General features: G+C 40.8%; 1 protein-coding gene across 2 annotated transcripts; it reads right to left on the bottom strand.

Moving 5' to 3' along the window:
- Nucleotides 1-385: 385 nt before the first annotated feature.
- On the bottom strand, nucleotides 386-23,124 carry LOC126356313 (RNA polymerase II-associated factor 1 homolog). 2 transcript variants are annotated; one of them, XM_050007278.1, is made up of 2 exons: nucleotides 22,690-23,124; nucleotides 386-2,681 (listed from the first exon to the last, which is right to left on the bottom strand). In XM_050007278.1, the coding sequence occupies exon 2, from the start codon at nucleotides 2,541-2,543 to the stop codon at nucleotides 645-647; it is 1,899 nt and encodes a 632-aa protein (XP_049863235.1). In that variant the 5' UTR covers nucleotides 2,544-2,681; nucleotides 22,690-23,124; the 3' UTR covers nucleotides 386-644. The 2 variants fall into 2 exon arrangements, with proteins under 2 accessions (XP_049863235.1, XP_049863234.1); XM_050007277.1 differs by having other exon boundaries at nucleotides 22,701-23,097.
- Nucleotides 23,125-23,132: the final 8 nt, after the last annotated feature.

Genomic DNA, 23,132 nt, shown 5'->3' with positions numbered 1-23,132 from the left:
GGTAGGATGATTAGGTCAGGATATGTTTAGAGATTGTGTATGGCTTGTCTTTCTTATGCTGAAATATTGGTCTTCTGAGGAATGGACCTGAGGAAGGATGGTGAGGCCAAGTTGTAGGTAAGGAATTACTGGAAGGTGAATGGTGGGTAGTTATGTGAAAAATGGGGGAGGAGCATCACAGTTGGATGGTAGTATGAACTGGGAGAGAGTGCTGACATTCCACTCTGGAGTTTCCATTGTTACAATTTTTTATAATGCTTCAAATTATGAACCAAAAATGAAAATTGAAAAACACACCATAAAAAGTTTTTACCTCAGTAGGAAAACGACAAGTATTATGGAAACCACGTCAAAGTGACACAGAAGTTTGAAAAACCAGAAGGGGTTCAATGAACATGGATTTTATTATATTCTGATCAGAGAACATCACGTGACAGGTATAACCACCTGGCAAGCATTTCCTTGTCATCAAAGTGAATATCAAGTTCACTATTTATTACAATAAATCACAAAATATAAGAGAATTAATTACTATTTCATGACAGAATTGTCATTCATGATCAGATTTACACAGTGTATATACTCACACACAATGACAATCTATAAAACAAATATTTACATCGCAAGCAACAAAAAGTGAAATATCACACACCGCTATCACTGTCACTGGCGCTACTGCTATCACTACCACTTCCACTTCCGCTTCCACTGCCTGACTGTGATTTGTTACTTCCTGATGATGTGCTCCCTTCACTAGCACTCCCCTCTTCCTCACTGTCACTTCTGCCATCTTCCTTGGCACTAGCTGCAGCCTCTTGGTCTTCTTCTGCCTCTTTCTCTGTGCCTGTTTCTTCTTCCTCTCCTTCCACTTCCATCTCTGTTTCTTGTCTTTCGCCCTCTGCCTCTTCACCTTCTTCCTCATTTTCTTCTTGGCTCTCTTCTTTATCACTCGCTTCCCTGTCACTAGCTTCCCTGTCACTTGCCTCTTTATCACTATCATCCCTCTCACTTGCTTCTTTATCACTACCATCCTTGTCACTACCATCCTTGTCACTACCATCCTTGTCACTACCATCCTTGTCACTTGCTTCCTTGTCACTTGCTTCCTTGTCACTTGCTTCCTTGTCACTTGCTTCCTTGTCACTCTCATCTTTGTCACTTCCTTCCTTCTCACTCTCACTGGCAATAGCACTGTCATTTCCACTGTTCTCCTGGTCATCATCTTCCTCTGCAGCTTCGCCATTCTGTGTCTCACCATCCTCTGTTGCCTTTTCACCATCAGAGTCCTCCCCATCAGCTTCGCCATCTTCTTCTCTCTGTTCTGTTTTATCATCCTGTTGTGTTTCTTCCCCATCTTCTTGCTGCTGCTGTTCCTGTGTTTCTTCCTCCTCTTCCTCATCCTCTTCATCTTCTTCTTCCTCCTCCTCACCAGGAGGTTCAAGCTGACGCTCCCTGTACCTCTGCATACGATATTCTTGAGCTTTCAATGGGCGATGACGTACAATCAATCTTGTATTATTCGGCTGTTGCCCCACTTTTTGACGCCGCTTACTGAGTCTAACTCTCGTTTCTAGTTCATTATAATAAACCCCATCCTCACGTACAACAAGGAAGTAGTTTTCTTCATAACCTTTGGATGCTTTGCTTTTCACATTCCAATTGTATTCACGAGCCATTTTGTAGTCATACTCTTCTTCATCCTCATATTCAACACAATTTGTAAAATCTTTGCGCCTTTTCTCTAGAGTTTCTTGAGTAGGCAAAAAATATGCTACAAACTGCTCTCCACTCTCATCCATGACACCTCGTATCATTGCCTGTGACATTTCTTCAATCTGAGCTGGGAAAGATCTACCAGTTGGTGCAGGATCAGAATCAAAAATAACTTGGGCACAAGGATACTTCCATATTTTAAAGTCTGGATATACTGGCTGTATTTCTACAGGAACAACATTTGGTTTACTATAATGCTTCTCAATGGGCTTCTTAGAATCCTCAAATGTCTTCTCAATTGCTTTAATTTGACTATCCCGGTCCATAATAAGTGTTTCATCCTTGAAATTTTTCTTAATGCTGTAACCAACCTTCGCTTCTACTTTGTCCATAGTCTGAGGCTGAAATCTTGTTTGTTCAGTAGAAATATATTCTGTTCTCCTCAACCAGGAGACACTTCGTGCATGATGACGAGAGCGTTTTGAGTCTTGTGGTGTTAAAACGTCTTCTTCCAATAACTTCTCATCTGCAGGATCCAAGACTGCTCCAGGATCACCAGCATATGTATCTTTATTAATTAAATCAATATGGACTCCAAGGTCATGTTCTGTAAGAACTTCATATTTATAATTTCTTTCTAAAGATGTGGGGTTGTACTGAATAAATCGAATTGATTCAAATGGATATGTTATAAATTTGGGATCAAATGGAATATCTGGCAAAGTATTACAATATTTTACCCTGCATACTAACTCAGATCGTTTCTCTCCTGGCCTTACTGGGCGCTGATCCCGCTCAGTATTAATATTGGATTGGATTGTTGGTGCCATTGTCAAAGCTTCCTGCTTGCTATTTATACAGAAGTCATCTAAGAATCATTTTCTCCTGCAGAAGCTTCCAGGAAGTCAAGTTATAACACTTGGAAATCAGCACATGGATATCTGCTTTATTCTGAAGTATGCTGACCCCTGAAAAAGGCAAAAGAAAATCATTTTAATGACATTATTTCCATATTACTGTTACGTTTTGGCACTACTCCCTACTATTGTTGATAATTAGATTGTATACCGAACTTTAAAAATGCAGAGTGTAAATGAATACTGTGACAGAAATGCAGCTCCTAATTTGCAAATGAATAAGTTACATAACATGGGTAACAATAACTTTCATGAATATGTAAAACACTTGACATGGCTCATTTACGAAAAACTGCTGCCATTGCTACACATCATTAGGTTGTTTGTGATGTATAGCTGCAGATATTTCACTTTTATGTGCAAATATAGATGAATCTGAGCACATCCTCTAAAACACAAGACTAATATTTTCCTAGCGTCATTGGATGTGTGGTGATGAAAAAGAAGAAAATGATGATGATTATGATAACAATAATGAAGGTGTTAACACTTACTTCCTAGTGTTATCCACAGTATCCCCAGAGTTAATTTCCTGAAAATATTTATATTTTCTTTTTCCTCTTATAAATACATATCATTTTAAATCTAACCATAGATCTTCACTCCACCAACCTAGGTCAATTACATGTCTTCCAGACACACTGTTAACACAACACTCATGCCTCCTCTCCAAATGGTTAGACAAAGAAAATTTCCCATTCTGGATGTCTCTTCCTTCCAGAAAGATCTGCAAGTCTTAAGATTTCACCAATCCCTGTCACTCAAAAACGTGACTCTACCTAAGCAGGCCACTATCGCACAGGTATCACTGAAGCAGCTTTGCAAGAACCCACATTGAAATTACAGTATCTATTAAATACACTATAACTGCTTTGTCAACACCTAATAGCAGCCGATCCTATATCACTAACCTTTCCCATGTTGAATATTCACAGAAACTCCTCACCACAAAGAATTCAAAACCCAAGCACAAGCTTAGCACTACTTTCAACATATCCTCTCAACAACTCTTTGATTGACTAAGTTTCATTCCTAGCTAAAAGCTTAACTGTCAGTCCCATGCCAAATACCAGACTAGTGAAATATCTGTTATTCTTTATCTACTCTTTACAAAGAAAACACTGTTTTATCATACTGCATATTCATCTAAAGCACACACTGAACCTTGTCTCTGTCGTTCATCCATCCCTTCAACCAACAACAACAACAACAACAACAACAACAACAACACCACACACACACACACACACACACACACACACACACACACACACACTCTATCTATATTTTATCTATATTTTCCAGTGCTAATACTTACTCGAAAAAAAAAAATTACACCAAAATTAACTAACACCTCCAGTCCAATGGTCACAATCTAGCTTCCCACATTACAGATTCACCACTTCCTCCATCACCTCTCCGTACTTCCTATCCATTCGCTCCTGACTCCCGCTAGTAGTGCTTGTCACCAACATCATTCAATCTAAAAGCCTTGTCACCATCAAACAGTACCCCTACCACCGTCCTGTCAACCCTAGACCTACTGCTCATTCCTTATACATGTGAACAATTACATAATGACCTGCAACTGCTTATTCTTTGAAGGGAAAATACATTTACAAGTACAGTAGAGCCATGGTACTCACATGGTACCCTCATAATCCAACATATTCATGGCTCAAGTGAAGGAGTCCTTTTTAACTAACACACTCGCACTGTGTCACACCTAAATAGCTCTGATATCTGTTTACTTAAGCAGTGCTCTTGAACCTCTTCAACTCAGCAAAGCACCATTCTGGATATTGAGTTCCACATCTCTGCTCTCTCCACAAAAAATCTCCTATATAATACTAATATCAGTCATCAATGATGTCCCTTCTATACCAAAATGTTTCCCCAGTACAGTCTTGCCACATGCATAAACCTGCAATGCTGAACATTCCCTTTCTCTGTACACCTCATTTTGCCAAGGGTGTCACTCAACAAACATGATACTGTACTCCTGATACTCAACAACAACCAAAGGAGCATGCTCCTTATTACCTAAAACTAATGCTGTCTCAAGTAGCCTGGGCACATTCTCCCATAGTACTTTGACTATCAATCATTGCACCCTGAAATGAGGAAAAAATATTGTTCCCAAAAATCACCCCTCCCCCACCCCGAAGTTGTATTCTGGCACCCATCAAAAATACAAAATATATAGGTTCATCATTATTCCATTCCTTCTGACAATCCCTTGCCATACAGATCATACACAAGTAGAAAACCAAGATGCAAAATCTGTCCCACAAACATATATAAAATCCATAGAAAACCCTGGTATATTGTATCCCACAATAAAGTCAGTCATTTCATATAACAAATCTGTTGAAAACATAGCTTCACTGTTTAAGGTGGGCCGGAACAATGAAAATGACGAAATTAACGTTTTTTTGTTTTTTTATATATAAAATTATTTGGAGTTTTCTGAATGAAACAAATCAATTTTCACCCTGCTAAGTGAATTCTAAGTGTGTTTTTTACCGCTGTAAAGTTGACGCACCACGTAAACAGTTGTAGCGACTTGGTGTGTCACCTCTGATGACACCGCTTGCTGGCTGCAAGCAGACTATCTTTGCAGAATTAGACAGTGTTTTGTTTTTCAATATTGTATGGCTTTATCTCTGTGACAAGTGACTGTTCATATCGTTAAACATAAACGCTATACTGTGTGTGTTGACTTGTGGAGTTTGCTTTGTGTTGTTTAGCTGTTCAATTTTGCGTTGACGAATTTTGATCACACTTGTTTTATGTAATTGGTTTGTGGATATCAATATGCCCCGTTTCAGCAATCAAGTGTCTAAGAAAAGGCACAATGAGTGGAAGAAGAAATCTTTCATTGTTTCAAAGGGAGATGTTGCTCAGACTACTTCACTGACTACTCCAAATGAATGTGATAATATCCAGAAGAATAGAAAACAAAATTGATAAAGCGCTAAGTGTCGATCACTTTGGCTTTATGAAAAGTAAAGGCACGAGAGAGGCAATTCTGACGTTACGGCTAATAATGGAAGCAAGGCTAAAGAAAAATCAATACACGTTCATAGGATTTGTCGACCTGGAAAAAGCGTTCGACAATATAAAATGGTGCAAGCTGTTCGAGATTCTGAAAAAAGTAGGGGTAAGCTATAGGGAGAAACGGGTCATATACAATATGTACAACAACCAAGAGGGAATAATAAGAGTGGACGATCAAGAACGAAGTGCTCGTATTAATAAGGGTGTAAGACAAGGCTGTAGGCTTTCGCCCCTACTCTTCAACCTGTACATTGAGGAAGCAATGATGGAAATAAAAGAAAGGTTCAGGAGTGGAATTAAAATACAAGGTGAAAGGATATCAATGATACAATTCGCTGATGACATTGCTATCCTGAGCGAAAGTGAAGAAGAATTAAATGATCTGCTGAACGGAATGAACAGTCTAATGAGTACACAGTATGGTTTGTGAGTAAATCGGAAAAAGACGAAGGTAATGAGAAGTAGTAGAAACGTAAAGTAGTAGAAATGTAAAGCAGTAGAAATGTAAAGCAGTAGAAATGTAAAGCAGTAGAAATGTAAAGCAGTAGAAATGTAAAGCAGTAGAAATGTAAAGCAGTAGAAATGTAAAGCAGTAGAAATGTAAAGCAGTAGAAATGTAAAGCAGTAGAAATGTAAAGCAGTAGAAATGTAAAGCAGTAGAAATGTAAAGCAGTAGAAATGTAAAGCAGTAGAAATGTAAAGCAGTAGAAATGTAAAGCAGTAGAAATGTAAAGCAGTAGAAATGTAAAGCAGTAGAAATGTAAAGCAGTAGAAATGTAAAGCAGTAGAAATGTAAAGCAGTAGAAATGTAAAGCAGTAGAAATGTAAAGCAGTAGAAATGTAAAGCAGTAGAAATGTAAAGCAGTAGAAATGTAAAGTAGGCATTTCTGGCCAAGAGAAGTCTACTAATATCAAATACCGGCCTTAACTTGAGGAAGAAATTTCTGAGGATGTACGTTTGGAGTACAGCATTGTATGGTAGTGAAACATGGACTGTGGGAAAACCGGAACAGAAGAGAATCGAAGCATTTGAAATGTGGTGCTATAGACGAATGTTGAAAATTAGGTGGACTGATAAGATAAGGAATGAGGAGGTTCTACGCAGAATCGGAAACACTGATAAAGAGAAGGGACAGGATGATAGGACATCTGCTAAGACCTGAGGGAATGACTTCCATGGTACTAGAGGGAGCTGTAGAGGGCAAAAACTGTAGAGGAAGACAGAGATTGGAATACGTCAAGCAAATAATTGAGGACGTAGGTTGCAAGTGCTACTCGGAGATGATGAGGTTAGCACAAGAAAGGAATTCATGGCGGGCCGCATTAAACCAGTCAGTAGACTGATGACAAAAAAAACTTCTTCCAGCAAGAAACTGTGACAGCAAAGAAAAATGTGAAAACTATGAAAGTGACAGTAATTATGTGAATGAAATAATTAACATTTCCTTGCTCTCTAATATTTTGAAACATAACGCATTATGCCAAGTTTTCAAAGAAAGAGGACTGGAAATGAAAATAACTTCACACATTGGTTTGGCATGTAAAATGTTATTGAAGTGTAGCAAATGTGTGGCAGATGTTTTGTTTTCTAATTCTAACCGTATTCCTTGTAGTGGTAATAGTGGAGTGAAGGTGTATGATATAAAGGTAAGGCTTGCGTTGAATTGGCAAGGCAGTGCTGCAGGGGCAATGTTTCCTGGAATTATGAATTTGCCAAAACCACCAACTAAGTTTGGATTTTATAATGAATTGGTGCAATCTTCTGCTGAAGATATTGCTCAAGCAACAATGAAAAAGCAGTTGAAGCTCTGACAGATAATTGGAATTGTAGAGATTTAACTGTTGCTTTGGATGGATCGTGGCAATGTAGAGGTCATATATCTCTAAATGGAGTTGTGACAGCTACCATTGGAGACAGTTGCAAAGTAATTGATGTTGCTATTCTCTCAAAACATTGTAGATGTAAGGGCAATACTAAGGACGAACATAGTGAAAGTTGTGAAGCAAATTTTCACGGCACGAGTGGAGCGATGGAAGTAGAGGGAGTGAAAGCAATTTTTTCCCGATCACAGGACTGGTATAATGTACGATACACTATCTAGGAGATGGTGATTCTAAGGGATATAAAGCTGTAGAGGAACTCAAACCTTATGGCAATGAAATTCACATTAAAAAACAGGAGTACATTGGACTTGTGCAGAAGTGCACAAACTAAAGCAGACATTAGGATCCCAGAAGCTTAGTGACGGTAAGATCCTTGGAGGAAGAGGAAGACATGAAGCAATTGATAGATTGCAGCAGTGTTATGGGTGTGCAATTAGGCAAAATACAAGAAGTATTGAGCATATGAGGAGAGCAGTTTCAGCATTAATTTTTCATACTGCATCAACAAATGAGCACCCACGACATGCACTGTGTCCCACAGGTGATGGCTCATGGTGTAAGTACCAATCAGGAAAGAAATATGACCATAAAAACAGTTTGCCAAATGCTATAGTTTATGTAATTAAGCCCATATTCAGAGATTTATCACAGCCAAGTTTATTGGAGAAGTGTTTACAGGGGAAAACACAAAATCCAAATGAAAGTGTAAATAATTTAATTTGGATTAGGATTCCCAAAAAGTGTTTGTAAAGATAAAAACATTGCATTTTGTAGTGTATGATGCAGTGGCAACACACAATGCAGGAAACATTATCAAATGTGATGTGCTGAAACGTTTAAGTTTCCAACTAGGACACATCACCATTTCCACAATGTGCCTAATTGATGAAGAAAGACTAAGAGGTGCAAGAAGAAGAGAGAAAAGCCTACAACATGTAGCAAAAGGGAAGAAAAGACCAGTGAAAAGGAAACTAACACTGGAAAATGAAGAGGATGCTGATAATCCATTTCCCATAATTTTAAAAGTTTCACTTTTGAGGAACATTTTCTCAAAAACTGCTAACAGTATATCAATGAAATTTATACACAATATTGTTTACTTCTTTTCCTTCGTTTTTATAACAAACTGTAAAAAAAATTATACAATTCAAGAGTTATAGAAGAAAAAGTGGAAAATTTTAGAGAAAAAAATAAGCATCTGTTTAAAAAAATTGTGAAACAAAATCCAATAAATAGTTCTTAACATGGCATTATAATTTTGTAGAGAAGTATTCACTGAACATATAGTCCAAATATTAGAGCAATAGGTTTAGTGATTTTAGAAAAAAATTTCCTTCTAATTGCTAAAATTAACATGTAGGAGATGATTCGTTCCAACTCCCCTTAAGTTGGCATGACTGTTGAAAGCATCTTCTCACAGCCATGGCTAATGCCAAACTGCTACAAAGTGTAACTTTAACCTCAATAATATGATACTGAGCATAACATGGTCAACTTGAATGACTGCTTTTAAGCCATGCAACCTTGCTCCTTCCCTCTAATGCCAGTTTCTGTTGAGCTATATAATGTTCTTATAACATATCACTTAGTCCAAAAACCCCATGGCCTCAGCAATCACTCACCACTCCCTCCCAGTTTCCTTTATCTCACTTCCCTTTTTCTTATTAGCCTTTTAATTCTCACTACTTTACTCTCACACTTTACTGTGGTTCATATGCCTTTCAACTTCATTCTCACTGTTCCTTCAGCAGTAAGACACAAAGAAATATTCAAAATTCTGATAAGCTTAGACTCTCTTAAGCACTGGCAAAGAAAGTATGAAAGGTAAAGTAAAAACATTTTTACCGTATGACATTTGACTTAAGGAAATACTTATTCCTTAAGGCAGTTTTTACTAATAATGATGGTAGCAATATTAATAATAATAATAATAATAATAATAATAATAATAATAAACCCCGTGGAGGCCTGGGAAAAGAATAGGTCTCCGGTATGTTCTGGCAGTCGTAAAAGGCGACGAAAAAAACAAACCACTAATAGAGCTAACCCCCCTTTTAGTGTGATTAGTTGGTTCAGGACACAACTAATGAAGCCTTGGACAAGCACTGTGGATGGTGGATGGATATGGTGGATATGGGCGCTCAACAGTGTAGTCTTTAGTGCCCGAACGGAAACAACAACGGACGAGTGTCACTAAAATGCAGCAAGTGCTAAAATAGGACTAAAATTAAAAGTGAAAGGCTACATAGGCAGTTTGCAAGTCAACAGTTGCAAAGTGGAATGCAGCACATATAGAGGATAACTGAAGGAGAACGTAGGTGAAATTGTTAAAATGAAGCACATAGCACATGTTTGGAACTGGCCTATTACAAGTATAAAAAGGAGTGGTAAGCCACTTGGCAACACACTAAAAATTCCAACCTAAAATTTTTGGCTGAAGCCCAGAAACATCACAGTACCTTAAAACTTTCTTGGCACTCGCCTCGTCATTGGCTAGAATCGAGGGCAGATCCCCACTAATATTAACTTCCGCCCTGATAGAACGATATAAATCACACTCAACTGAAATGTGGCGTACAGTGATTCGTACGCCACAGGTATCACACAGTGGGGGTTCCTCTCGCCGTAGTAAGAAGGCATGCGTAAGAGGACAGTGTCCTATGCAAAGACGTGTAAGGGTCACTTCGTCACGCCTAGGTGACCAGTAGGAGGAACACCACGGCTGGATGGTGAGTTTCACCAATCACAGCTTATTTTCCCTCACCGCCAGCCATTCCTCCTCCTACAATTGCATACACTTCCGCCGCAGCACAGAAACAATACCTTGCAAAGGAATAGAACATTGTGTCACCTCCGGTAATCTGCAGGCGTCCTTGGCAGCTCTATCAGCTTGTTCATTTCCCCGTATGCCCACATGCCCTGACACCCAGCAGAAGGACACTTGCTTGCCCTGTCTTTGGAGGATGTACAGTTGGTCGTAAATCAGCTGTTCCAACTTCTCCGCTGGGTACAGGTTCTGCAGTGACTGTAATGCGCTCATTGAGTCGGAGCAAATTAGAAAGTTTTTGCCCTGAGTACACCGTATCTGCTCCAATGCCTTCAGGATCGCGTGAAGTTCTGCGGAAAAAACAGTGTATTCCTGGGGAAGGCGAATCCTGATGACACGTTTGGGGAACACTACTGAGCAACCAAGAAAATCCCCCTGTTGGGATCCATCAGTGTATACTACTGTAAAATCATGATGCCTATCTAAAATGTTAAAAAATAAAGATTTGAAAGTAAAATCTGATGTACTGTCTTTCTTAAAATTTGCCAAATCTAAAATCAGTCTGGGTCTCTGGAGGAGCCAAGGTGGGTATCTGCTCCAACCTCAACATGAAACATTAAAACCGGCCACATTAAAACCGGCCACACCCATCTCTAAAATGCAATCCTTTGCACGAATCCCATAGGGCCTTGTTGCTCGTTGCCGGTTGCGAAAAAGCCTTTCCAGTGGAGGCCAAGCAACAGTGTCATATGCAGGCATGTATGGTGTGGATAATGTTTTATAGGCCTGGCGCATCATTAGTAGATGCCGCCGGAAGTGAAGTGGCGGTTCACCTGCCTCTGCACACAGGCTCGGTATGGGGCTCGTTCTGAACGCCCCAGTGGCCAGCCGAATCCCCTCATGGCGCACTACATCCAACAAGTGGGTCTTGCAGAGCCATACACCGTACATCCATAATCAAGCCGGGACCGCACGAAGGCTCTGTAAAACCGGAGCAGACAAGTCCTGTCTGCTCCCCATGTGAGGTGACTAAGACATTTTAAAATAGACAGCGCCTTAAGAGTCCGTTTTTTCAGTTCCTTAATGTGTGGCAGCCACGTAAGCTTAGAATCAAAAGTGAGGCCCAGAAACTTCACCGTGTCTTTAAAATTCAGAACGGTGTTCCTCATCCTCAACTCAGGCAAGTCAAAAATGGAACGAGAATGGTTAAAAAGAACACACACTGACTTATCAGTTGAAAACTGAAAACCACTCCTCTGTGCCCAGTCATCCAAACGTCGGAGAGTGAGTTGCAACTGATGAGTCGTCGTTGCAAGGCTGGAAGAAGAGCAAAATACAGAGAAATCGTCCACAAACAAGGAACACTGCACAGGACTTTTCACAACAGACGTAATACTATTAATAGCAAAAGCAAAGACCGTCACACTTAAAACACTACCTCGAGGGATACCGTTCTCTTGTTCAAAGTGACTAGACAGTACGTCTCCGACTCGGTACTGAAAATAACGTGGTGACAGGAAGGACCGAATAAAATTGGGAAGACATCCACGAAAACCCCATTTGTGGAGCTGCTTGATGATAAGATGCCTCCAAGTAGTGTTGTATGCCTTTTCAATGTCAAAAAATATTCCCTACATGTGATGCTGGCACAGGAAAGCCTGTTGTATGGCCGCCTCCAGGAGGGCCAGGTTATCAAAGGTGGAGCGATACCTCCTGAACCCACACTGAAAGCAACTAATGAGTTGTCTGGACTCTAGCATCCAGACAAGGCGGCGGTTGACCATCCACTCCAAGGTCTTTCCCACGCAGCTAGTGAGGGCAACACTACGGTAACTACCCGGGCACGTGCGGTCTTTCCCAGGTTTTAAAAGAGGAATTAAAATTGCTTCACGTCACGAGTCGGGGAAGTGACCGGACATCCAAACTAAATCAAAAAGTCGGAGGAGGATTTCTTTATTTCTCCCTGTGAGGTGCCGCAGCATGCTATAGTGGATTCTATCCTGACCAGGGGATGTATCACGAGCCCCACACAATGCAGAATCCAGTTCCCACTTGGATAACGGGCAGTTGTACTCTTCTGTATTGGGTGAGCTGAAGTCAAAACTGCTCCTCTCAGCAGCCACTCTGTGGGGCTGGAAAGCTGGCTTCTGACTGGCGGATGCAGTAATAGCTGCAAAATGAGCCGCCATAGACTGGGAAATATCTTTTGGGGTCGTGTGGAGAGTACCATTCCACTTTATAGCAGCCATAGGGCACCTCCCACCTCTCCCAGAAATTCTCCTGATGGTCTCCCATACAATGGAACTTTGTGTAGAACGATTAATGGTGTTAAGGAACTGCTGCCACGACCTCTTCTTGCTCTCTCGTAGAATCCGACGGCACTTTGCCCTCGCCACCCGAAAAGTTGCAAGGTTCTCTACAGTTGGCCGGCATTTGAACCTACGCAGAGCTCCCCGCCTAGCCCTGATTGCACAGCGGCATTCGTCGCTCTGCCAAGGGACAGGCTTCCGCTTTGGTTGTCCCGTGGACTGTGGGATGGACGCTTCACTGGCGCAGTGGATCACTTCAGTAATATGATCCACCCATTCCTGGACACTGACCCAATGTTCAAACTGGGCAAGTTGACTATACAGTGCCCAGTTGGCTCTACCGAGCACCCATCGAGGCGGTTTCCTTTCTGGTTCCACTGCATGTGGCAGGTGAATCCAGATGGGGAAGTGATCGCTGCCATGTAAGTCATCAACCACTTCCCATGCAGCAGTGTGGGCGATGGCTGGAGAGCAAAGCGATAGATCAATGGCAGGGAACGACCCAGTTGCAATGCAAAAATGTGTGCTTTGACCTGTATTTAGCAAATGGGCACTGGTACACAGAAAAAGCCTCTCAATTGCTCTACCCCTGGGGCAAGTACTCACAGAGCCTCAAAGCATATTGTGTGCATTAAAATCACCACAGAGGATGAAGGGGTGGGGGAGCTGTTTAAGATCACTGAGAGCCTCTTCGTCAAGCACATCATGTGGGGGCAGGTAAAGCGAACATACTGTTAGCATATGGCGCACATGTACTAATATTGCAACTGCCTGTAAATCCGTCGTGAGGGAGAGAGGCGAGGAGTGGTAGTCGGTGTTGACGAAGATACCTACTCCTCCTCGAGCTCTGTCCACTCAGGTCATCCTTTTTGTGGAGGACATAACCTCGTAGCTCTGGGGCGTATGTTTCACTGAAATTTGTCTCTTGCAGACATACACACATAGGTCTATCCTGAATCAATAGACGTAGTTCCTCCACATGTGTCCTGAACCCTTGCACGTTCCATTGTAGTATGGGAGCCATCACGGTGGTTGTATTTTCTGCCTCTCTTTCCACCGAGGTGGGGAGACTGCAGCGGGTGGAGGCTCAGTCTTTGGGCGAGATGGTTGCCCCATATTCTCAGACTCCATCAGCTCTGGGGAAAAGTCTGATGAAGCGTCTAGTGGGACCACATTAACATGATCCGAGGGTTTACCAGCCGATTTAATCTGTTGGTGCTGCTTCACATGTGCTTTCCTTTGTTTAGAGGGCTTTGCTGAAACCGGAGCTGGGGTGTTTATGACCATGCTGGGCTTTGGAACAGCCTCAGCAATCGGAGATGCCTGGGGCACTTCAGTGTGAGCTACTATACCTTTCTCTGCTGTTCTAAGAGGGGCTACAGGCTCTGATACAGTTGCTGCCTTGCAAGTGTACTGACATGTGCACGTGTTCGTGCCAACACGAACAACCTCTGTCTGTGTAGATGCATTGACCTTCAGAGGCGGCTTCTGAACAATGGAAGCAAAGGACGTAACGAATGTGGGGGGCTGCATGGCCTTAAAGATCTTTTTGGCTTCACTGTAGGGGATACGCTTAGTTGTTTTTATTTCTTGTATTTTACGTTCCTCTAGGAAGATTCTAAAGTCCCTACTCCAAACAGGGTGGCTTTCAGAACAGTTTATATATCTGACAGGCGACGAACAGTCAATTCCGTTATGGGCAGCCTTACTACAGTTGCCACACATCGCTTCTCCCTAACACCCTAGAGTTGTATGCCCAAAACGCTGGCACTTAAAACAGCGCATTGGGTTCGGGACATAAGACTGGACGTTTAGTCAAAGAAATCCTGCCTCACGTGTTCTGGGAGTTTGGGGGTATTGAAAGTAAGAATGAAGGAGTCTGATTTCACCAGGTTTCCATCCACCCTTTTCATGCTATTCTGAACATCAACAATTCCCTCCTGAGCCCACTCACTCTTTAATTCTTCTACAGGAATGTCCACGAGATCCCTACAGGTAACAACACCCTTACTGGAGTTCAGGGTGCTGTGAAGCTCTGTATCGATAGTGTATTCCCCCAAGCTTTTAGCTGTTTGAAGGTTAACTGCATGCTGAGCAGCTGATGTTTCAACAAGTAGTGTCCTATTCCGTAAACGCTTCACTGATTTTAAGGTTCCAGCTATTCCTTCTAGACCCTTTTGGATATAGAATGGCGAAACCTTTTCAAAGGAACCCTCTTTCCTTTTTATAATTAAAAACACATTCTGGGTTTCAGTATGTGCTCTGTTACTCGGAACTGCTGTACATTTGCTGACGCCGGAGTCAGGAGGACTGGCTAACCTAGCCCTCTTGTTGGATTGGGCGGTAGTGCCTACCAGCGGTCCACCCATCCCACTGGCCAGCGAAAAATTAGGAGGAGGAAAAGAGGAAGAATTCGTGGTATTCATGGTTGTCCCACGAGCAGCTAGGGAAAGTTACGTCCATCCAGACAGAGCCCCGCATGCCTGGATAAGCCTTGTACAACTGAGGTGCGGCAGGTTCCCCAGAGGTTGCCCGCTAGCTACTGTTCCACCTCAACAGCCATGCATCTTATCGGCGCGCAGCACACCTTAAGATTGAAGGGTTTTTTATAGAGGTATGTACCGTCCTCGCGATCCAGGCACCCAAGATCCCCGGTCCCTAAGACACACAATGTTCCACCGTTGCTCCAAACGGTGGTCGCTGAAGCATGCCCAGAGCTTACGGTATCAGCAGACTGGCGGCGCACACCTGTCCACCGCTCGAGGACCCCGGGTTCGCCAAGCCCTTACCCAGTAAACGAATGCTGAGCCCCCTGAGGGATAAGCACTGTGATGGTCGGGGACGACGCTTGAACCCTATACCCGTCCACAATGGTAACGACACTGCTAGCCACACGGAAAATGATTTAAATCAAAATAGAAGTGTTTTGCAGGATATGCTTCCTGCAACCACTCTAGAAGGAAAACAAAGACAGAGGATGAGATGGTCAGATGAAGTTAATCGACACCTCATGTTCTGTTATTACCAAGCAACAAACTTAGGAACCAACACAATTGAATACAGATCACAACATTTGTTACCAGATACCCAGAATTACAATTTTTAACAGAACAACGACTAGCTGATCAGATCTGTGTAATACCCCAGTCAGAATTATAAAACATCAAACAACAAGTACAACAAATACTGGAACAAAATAATGTGCAATCAGAAGAAAAAGAAGAAAATACAGTAATGGACTCAAACATCCCAGAGCAAACAAACAAAGAACAACACGTATCAATTAAAGAATCAGAGGAAAACGAAATCTTAAGACAGCCACCAGAACAAGCACAAATATAACACGAAGTGACACACATGTTAGATATAGAAGACAAATTTCAGTTGACAAGATAGAATACAAAGACACAAATACAGACATTTGACCATTCTTGCATAGACCATCAAATAACCAACAAGTCGAAACAACAATAACAACTATCAACACAATCATACACAACAAAATAAATGAAAATACAACTATGGAAGAGTTACAACTACTGGTTTATATAGGAGCACTCACTACACTAAATATGCACACTAGGAAGAGATCAGAATCAACCAACACCTAGAAGAAACCCACGAAACCAGCATGGCAACACAGGCTACAAATCAGAATAGAAAAACTGAGAAAAGATATCGGACAGCTAACACAATTTATAAGAAATGAAATATCAGACAAAAAACAAAAAAGGTTAGGTAAAATCTCACAACAAGAAGCGATAGAGCAATTAGATGTAAAGAAGTAGAAATTACAATCATTGGCCACACGACTTAGAAGATAAAAAAAAGTGAAAATAGAAGGAAACAAAACCAAACATTCAACACAAACCAAAAGAAATTTTACCAGACAATAGATAACACACACATTAAAATAGACAATCCACCAAACATAACAGACATGGAACACTTCTGGAGCAACATATGGTCAAACCTGGTAAAGCATAAAAGGCATGCACAGTGGATACAAGCAGAAACAGACACATTTAAGATGATACCACAAATGCTTGAAGTGATAATTTTGTAACATGAAGTCACCCGAACAATTAATTCTATGCACAATTGTATAGCCCCTGGAAAAGATAGAATAGCAAATTTCTGGCTAAAGAAGTTCACCTCAACACATTCACACCTAACTAAATTATTTAACAGTTACATTGCAGATCCATACACATTCCCTGATACACTTGCACATGGAATAACTTATCTGAAATCTAAAAGATCAAGCAGACACAGCAAACCCAGCTAAATATCGCCCCATAACATGCCTACCAACAATATACAAAATATTAACTTCAGTCATTACACAGAAATTAATGACACATACAACACAGAACAAAATTATAAATGAAGAACAAAAAGGCTGTTGCAAAGGAGCACGGGGATGTAAAGAGCAACTGATAATAGATGTAGCGGTGAAATATCAAGCTAAAACTAAACAAAGGTTGCTACACTACACATAAATTGATTACCAAAAAGCTTTTGATAGTGTACCCCACTCATGGTTACTACAAATATTGGAAATATACAAAGTAGATCCTAAATTGATACAGTTCCTAAACATAGTAATGAATAATTGGAAAACCACACTTAATATCCTTACAAATTCAAATAATATCACAGCCAATACAGATTAAGCGTGGAATATACCAAGGAGACTCAGTAAGTCCTTTCTGGTTCTGCCTTGCTCTTAACCCACTATCCAACATCCTAAATAATATAAATTATGGATACAATGTTATTGGAACATACCAACACAAAATCATACATTTGCTAAACATGGATGATCTAAAACTACCCGCAGCAACAAATCAATAACTCAACCAATTACTAAAGTTAACAGAAGTATTCAGCAATGATATAAATATGGCTTTTGGAACAGACAAGTCAAGGGAAAACACACTAAACAAGAAGATTACATATTGGATAACCACAGCAAATGCATAGAAGCGATGGAAAAAACAGATGCCAATAAATATCTAGGATACAGACAAAAAATAGGAATAAATAACACAAATATTAAAGAAGAACTAAAAGAAAAATATAGGCAAAGGCTAACAAAAATACTCAAAACAGAATTAACAGCAAGAAACAAGACAAAAGCTATAAATACTTATGCTATACCAATATTGAGCTACGCATTTGTAGTAGTGAAATGGAGTAACACAGACCTAGAAGCACTCAATACACTTACACGATCACAATGCCACAAATATAGAATACATCACATACATTCAGCAACAGAAAGATTCACATTAAGCAGAAAGGAAGGAGGAAGAGGATTTATCGACATAAAAAACATCCATTATGGACAGATAGACAATTTAAGAAAATTATTTATAGAACGAGCAGAAACTAGCAAAATACACAAAGCAATCACTCATATAAATACATCGGCTACACCACTGCAGGGAGTAAAGTAAAATGATAGTGTGAGCATTGGTGGTGGAATAGAAGGCTCTGTAGTGCTGGGGTGGGAACACAGAAGGGGACAGATGGGTGAAGGACAATGGCCAAGAAAGGTTGAAGCAAGGTGGGTTAGGACCATCACATCTATAGTGATGAGCAGTTCCTCTTCAAATATACCAAAGGTATCACTGAGACCTTCAAAGACTAAAATTACACTCTCAACTTTGTACAGCAACAGATCTCCCATGCCATAACTCTTTAGTCACCCTCCCCCCCCCCCCCCCCCCCATTCCCGTGGTCACACCTCTGGCCGCAAGGAGCATTTCCTTCATGACTCACTGTCACCCAGAAGTGGAAGACCTGAATCACATTATCTGCCAGGGTTTTGACTACCTCTCTTCATATCCTGAAATAAGGAATATCCTACCCATTAACCTACCCACCCTTCCCACAGCGGCATTCCAATGTCCATTGAACTTACAAAATATCCTCATCCATCCCTACTCCCATTCCCTTACCTCATGGCGTATATCCATAACAGACCTAGATACAAGATCTGTCCCATACGTCCTCCTACCATACTCAGGTCTAGCCACCAGCATCACCTACACCATCCAAAAAAGGCAGGGCTACCTGTGAAAGCAGTTATGCAATCTACATGCTAAGCTGCAACCACTGTCCTGCATGCTACATGGGTGTGACAACCAACAAGCTGTCTGTCCACACAAATGGCCAATACAATCTATGGACCACCCGGTTACTGAGCACACAGACCAACACAATGTTATTCACTTCAATGACTGCTTCACAGCCTGCACTATCTGGATCTTCCTTACCAACACCAGCTTTCCTGAACTGCACAGATGGGAACTCTCCCTGCAATATAACATTGTTCCCATCACCCTCCTGGCCTCAACTGATGTTAGTTACTGCCCTTCACCCTCCTATCCCTTTACCTGCTCACAATGCAGCAGCACACAGCCTTCTCTTCCACTTACCCAGCCACAGTTGTTTTACTTTCTTCCCATTTCCACTCCTTTCCCTTTCACCCCCCCCCCCCCCCCCAGCAACATCTAACCTCCCAATTGCATTTAGCTGCCCTTCCCTGCACCATCATTGTCCCTGTATGCTCCCACAAGCAGGACTTTACCATCCACCACCCGTACCACACTGTCTATCTCCCTCCCCACCCCAGCCTCCTCCTTACCCCCACCACTGCTTATGATTCAACATCTCCACTATGTCCTCTGTGAAAAAGACACAATAATAAAGAATAATAATGACAAATGTCTTCCTCTTTTTGAAGCCTCTCTTCTGTATATACATTTGAGAATAATGAATCCGGGCTGGACCGTGTACCTAATATCAACATAAGAGGGGCTATGGGTGTCAATAAATCAATAATAAACACCCTACAGATGAAATGCCTAAAGACAGTGGGCCACAGCAGAGCGAAGAAAGTGTGGATGACCTAACAGGAGCTGGAGCCAAGAGATCTTGAAGGATGCCCAAGGACTACAAGGAGGAGACAGGCAAGATCGGAAGAAATGAAAAACAGGATGTGAGAAATGGGACAGCCATAGGTTCTCACATGATGATGATGATGATGATGGCAGTAGTGCTGATGGTGATACCCACCAATGAGAAGTTACAATATTTTTTTATATAAAATAAATTACTTTACATCTGTTATGTACATGACAGAGAAAAGATATGGAAAAAAATCATTTCAGTAATTTGAGAAAATCTTTTGAAGTTTTGTTACAAATCTGATGACTGGTAGCCAGAACATTCATGATGATTCTATGGTAATAAGGCTATTTTGATACTTTTACTACTTGTTACATATTATTATAGATGCTAGTGCACATTACACATGTGAGACTTTCTGCATAAGATATTTAATTGCTATAGGGCTTAAAAATTGATTGTCGCATACGACAAGAACTCTACTAAATAAGAGTAAAGGCTTATTTATTCTATGAACTTATTAGACAAGCCTACAATTCACAAAAAGATTTTGGAGTGAGGTCCACAATTACTCACAACATTACAGACATTAAATATCAAACAAGGGAACAGTATATTTCTACCAGCTATTGAATGCACATTATACCTGTAACATCCCTGCAAAAATCAGTTCACTCCTCCCGCCAAGTGTTGTCTTGGGTAAAACAGACACTGTTGGGATCATCAGTCAGAACATATTAATCCTTTTCATCTGGCCACATGAAGATGGCATTGTTAAGTTTCTAGAAAATTAACCTCATCAATCATCTAGATTTGGTGTAACAACTGAGATACCACGTAGTCAACATCACACTAAGAATTGATAATTTCGAATATCATAGACAGAAAGCCTTAATCACACCACAATGTACAATGGTATCAAATCTCTCCTTGCATGATGTTTTAGCAACAACCATGTCTTTTTTGATGAGCAGCAGTAAATTTGCTGCATTACCATTGCCTCTTTATTGGGTGACTGGCAGTGCTTTCTTGGCTCTGCAGATTGTTTTTCCCAATGCTTGAGGAAAAATGTTATCAACATTTGTGTTCCAGAATGAAATTTCCACTCTGCAGTGGAATGCACATTGTCATGATAAACTTCCTGGCAAATTAAAACTGTGGGCCAGGCCTAGATTCTAACTCTAGAGCATTGCCTTTTGTGTGAAGTGCTCTACTGAGCTACCCACACAAGACTCATGGCCAGTCCTCACAGCTTTAGTTCTTCCAGTACCTCATTTTCTGCCTTCAAAGTCTTGCTCCAGCACAAAGTTTTGATGTTCCACGAAGCTTCACATCAGTACCCACTTCTTCACATGCTAGCATCTTCCTCCAATTTTGCCAGCTTACAATCTGGAAGCATACCACAGGTTGTGGCTACACCACTCTCTGCAATGTCCTTTCTAGGTTACTAGGTTTAGCCAATCTTTTTGAGGAAGAATAGATTTGTCACATCTCTAACAACATGCTATACCCCACATTTCAGAAACAAGAATTATCAGATAAGACTTAACTGTTTAGATAGATTCACTTGATTATGAAATTAGAGCTTCGAAATTCTCAGTCCAGAAGGAACTGTTTCACAGCTGCAGCACAGAAAAATCATCATAGATTGTTAGATAAGTGAACAGAACTACATGTCCAAATGGACTGTTGATAGCCATTTCAAATGATTTGGGCAATATTGCCAGATATGATTCACAGATGCTAGATGCCACTATCAACAGTACCAACTTTGGAAAATATTTTCCTCTTGCTCTGGGAAGAAAAAGAAATTAATGTTACGTGCCTATCTGGAATTTTAAGATTTTCATGTTTCCTGTTACACAACTTTCTGGAAGAGTATATTTTATTTCATATGCCAGGATCACTAGTTTATTGAAAACTGAAATAGGCCTACACACATCCTGTCCAAAATACTGTGAATGACCCCTACTAGAATATGGTAAAAATACACATGGTTTCTCAAGGAAAACATACTGGTTTAGATATTTATTTCCAATTTCAGTGTCAAAGTAGGTCCACCTCTTCTCCATCTACTGTCAATCTCACCTTTCACTTTATATGTAAGAGGGGGGGGGGGGAAGGGAGGGGGGATGGGAGGGGGGATGGGAGGGGGGAGAGGGAGAGGGGGAGGGAGGGGGAGAGAGAGAGAGAGAGAGAGAGAGAGAGAGAGAGAGAGAGAGAGAGAGAGAGAGAGAGAGAGAGAGAGAGAGAGAGAGAGAGAGGGGGGGGGGGGGGGGCAGAAAACGCAGAACAAAGAAATTGCTACTCAATCTATGCTTTATGGCATTACAGGAACCTATTTGAAATAAAAAAAAGGCAGTTCTGAGTAATACAAAAAATATTGTCAGTTTTTCCCTGTTCTATCATTACTACTGAATTTCAGAAAATTTAAAGCAGAGCTATTAAATACCAAATAAAACAGAACAAACAGGTGAAAAGGAGGTTCTGTAAATACATAGGCCTATCACACGTGTCATTCATGTTCCCAGAAAACACATTTTTATATAAATTTATATGCTATATTTCTAGATTTATTTATCATGTACTTCATGCATATTTATTGACTTCTTAACAGACCACATCAATTAAAGCAAGCCGTATAGCATACTGCCATGTACAATTACAAACACACCCATTAATTACAACATAAACTGCATTACAAGGAGCTTCTTAATCTCGCCACACACAAAACAAACTGTCACGCTTGAGGGCCTCATGTAATACTCTGAAGTTAAGCAGTATTGTCATACCTGTCCTACACAGCATACTGAATTAATAGGTGGATACGATTTCCCGACATGTAGTAATAAAACTGGAATCTCCGCGTCAGAAATCGGGGAAACTAGGAACTCATTATTATGCACTCCTACAATGTTCCAGGCCACTACCATGAATTATGAAGTCCAGATCATTTTCTCTTTCTACAGAAAATTAAAGGTACAATGTGTTAGTCCCACACAAGACTAAGAATAAACAGCATATGCCACTGTATCTTACGAGCTTAATTATAGTTTTCGGTACCCAACAAGTACGCCAGAATATGATGTGTAGCATTCTAAACGAAACAACTTGCTCATACCTAATTCTTACCAAAACTGTTAGCTGGAATAGTACGCGTCACCCACAGATATCCGCACTGTGGCAGGTATCCATCAATCGTCCAAAAACCTGTTATATGCAGCAAACCACATGGCAGTTTATAACAGTCTGGTAGTACTCGTCAACAAAAACATTCGCTGCATACATGTGTGAGCCTGTTATTTGCACTGAAGACCATGTTCCCGTTGCAATAGTACGAAGCTACACTTGATTCATAACACTCGAAACCGGCGACGCCGGTTTATCAAACACAATAAACACTAGCGAAATCACTGTACAAACGAAATATCTCTCTCTGCTTCCCGATTTGTTTTACGGGTGGAACCAGAGTTAATCTTTAGCTTAGACAAGTGAAGTTCGTTCAGAGATAAAAATACGAACTATTTTGATTATGCGCAAGACGCATGCGCAAAAAATAACAAA

This window comes from Schistocerca gregaria, chromosome 3 (genome assembly GCF_023897955.1).
Source record: "Schistocerca gregaria isolate iqSchGreg1 chromosome 3, iqSchGreg1.2, whole genome shotgun sequence".
NCBI lineage: Eukaryota > Metazoa > Arthropoda > Insecta > Orthoptera > Acrididae > Schistocerca > Schistocerca gregaria.
This window is presented reverse-complemented; position numbering and strand designations above follow the sequence as displayed.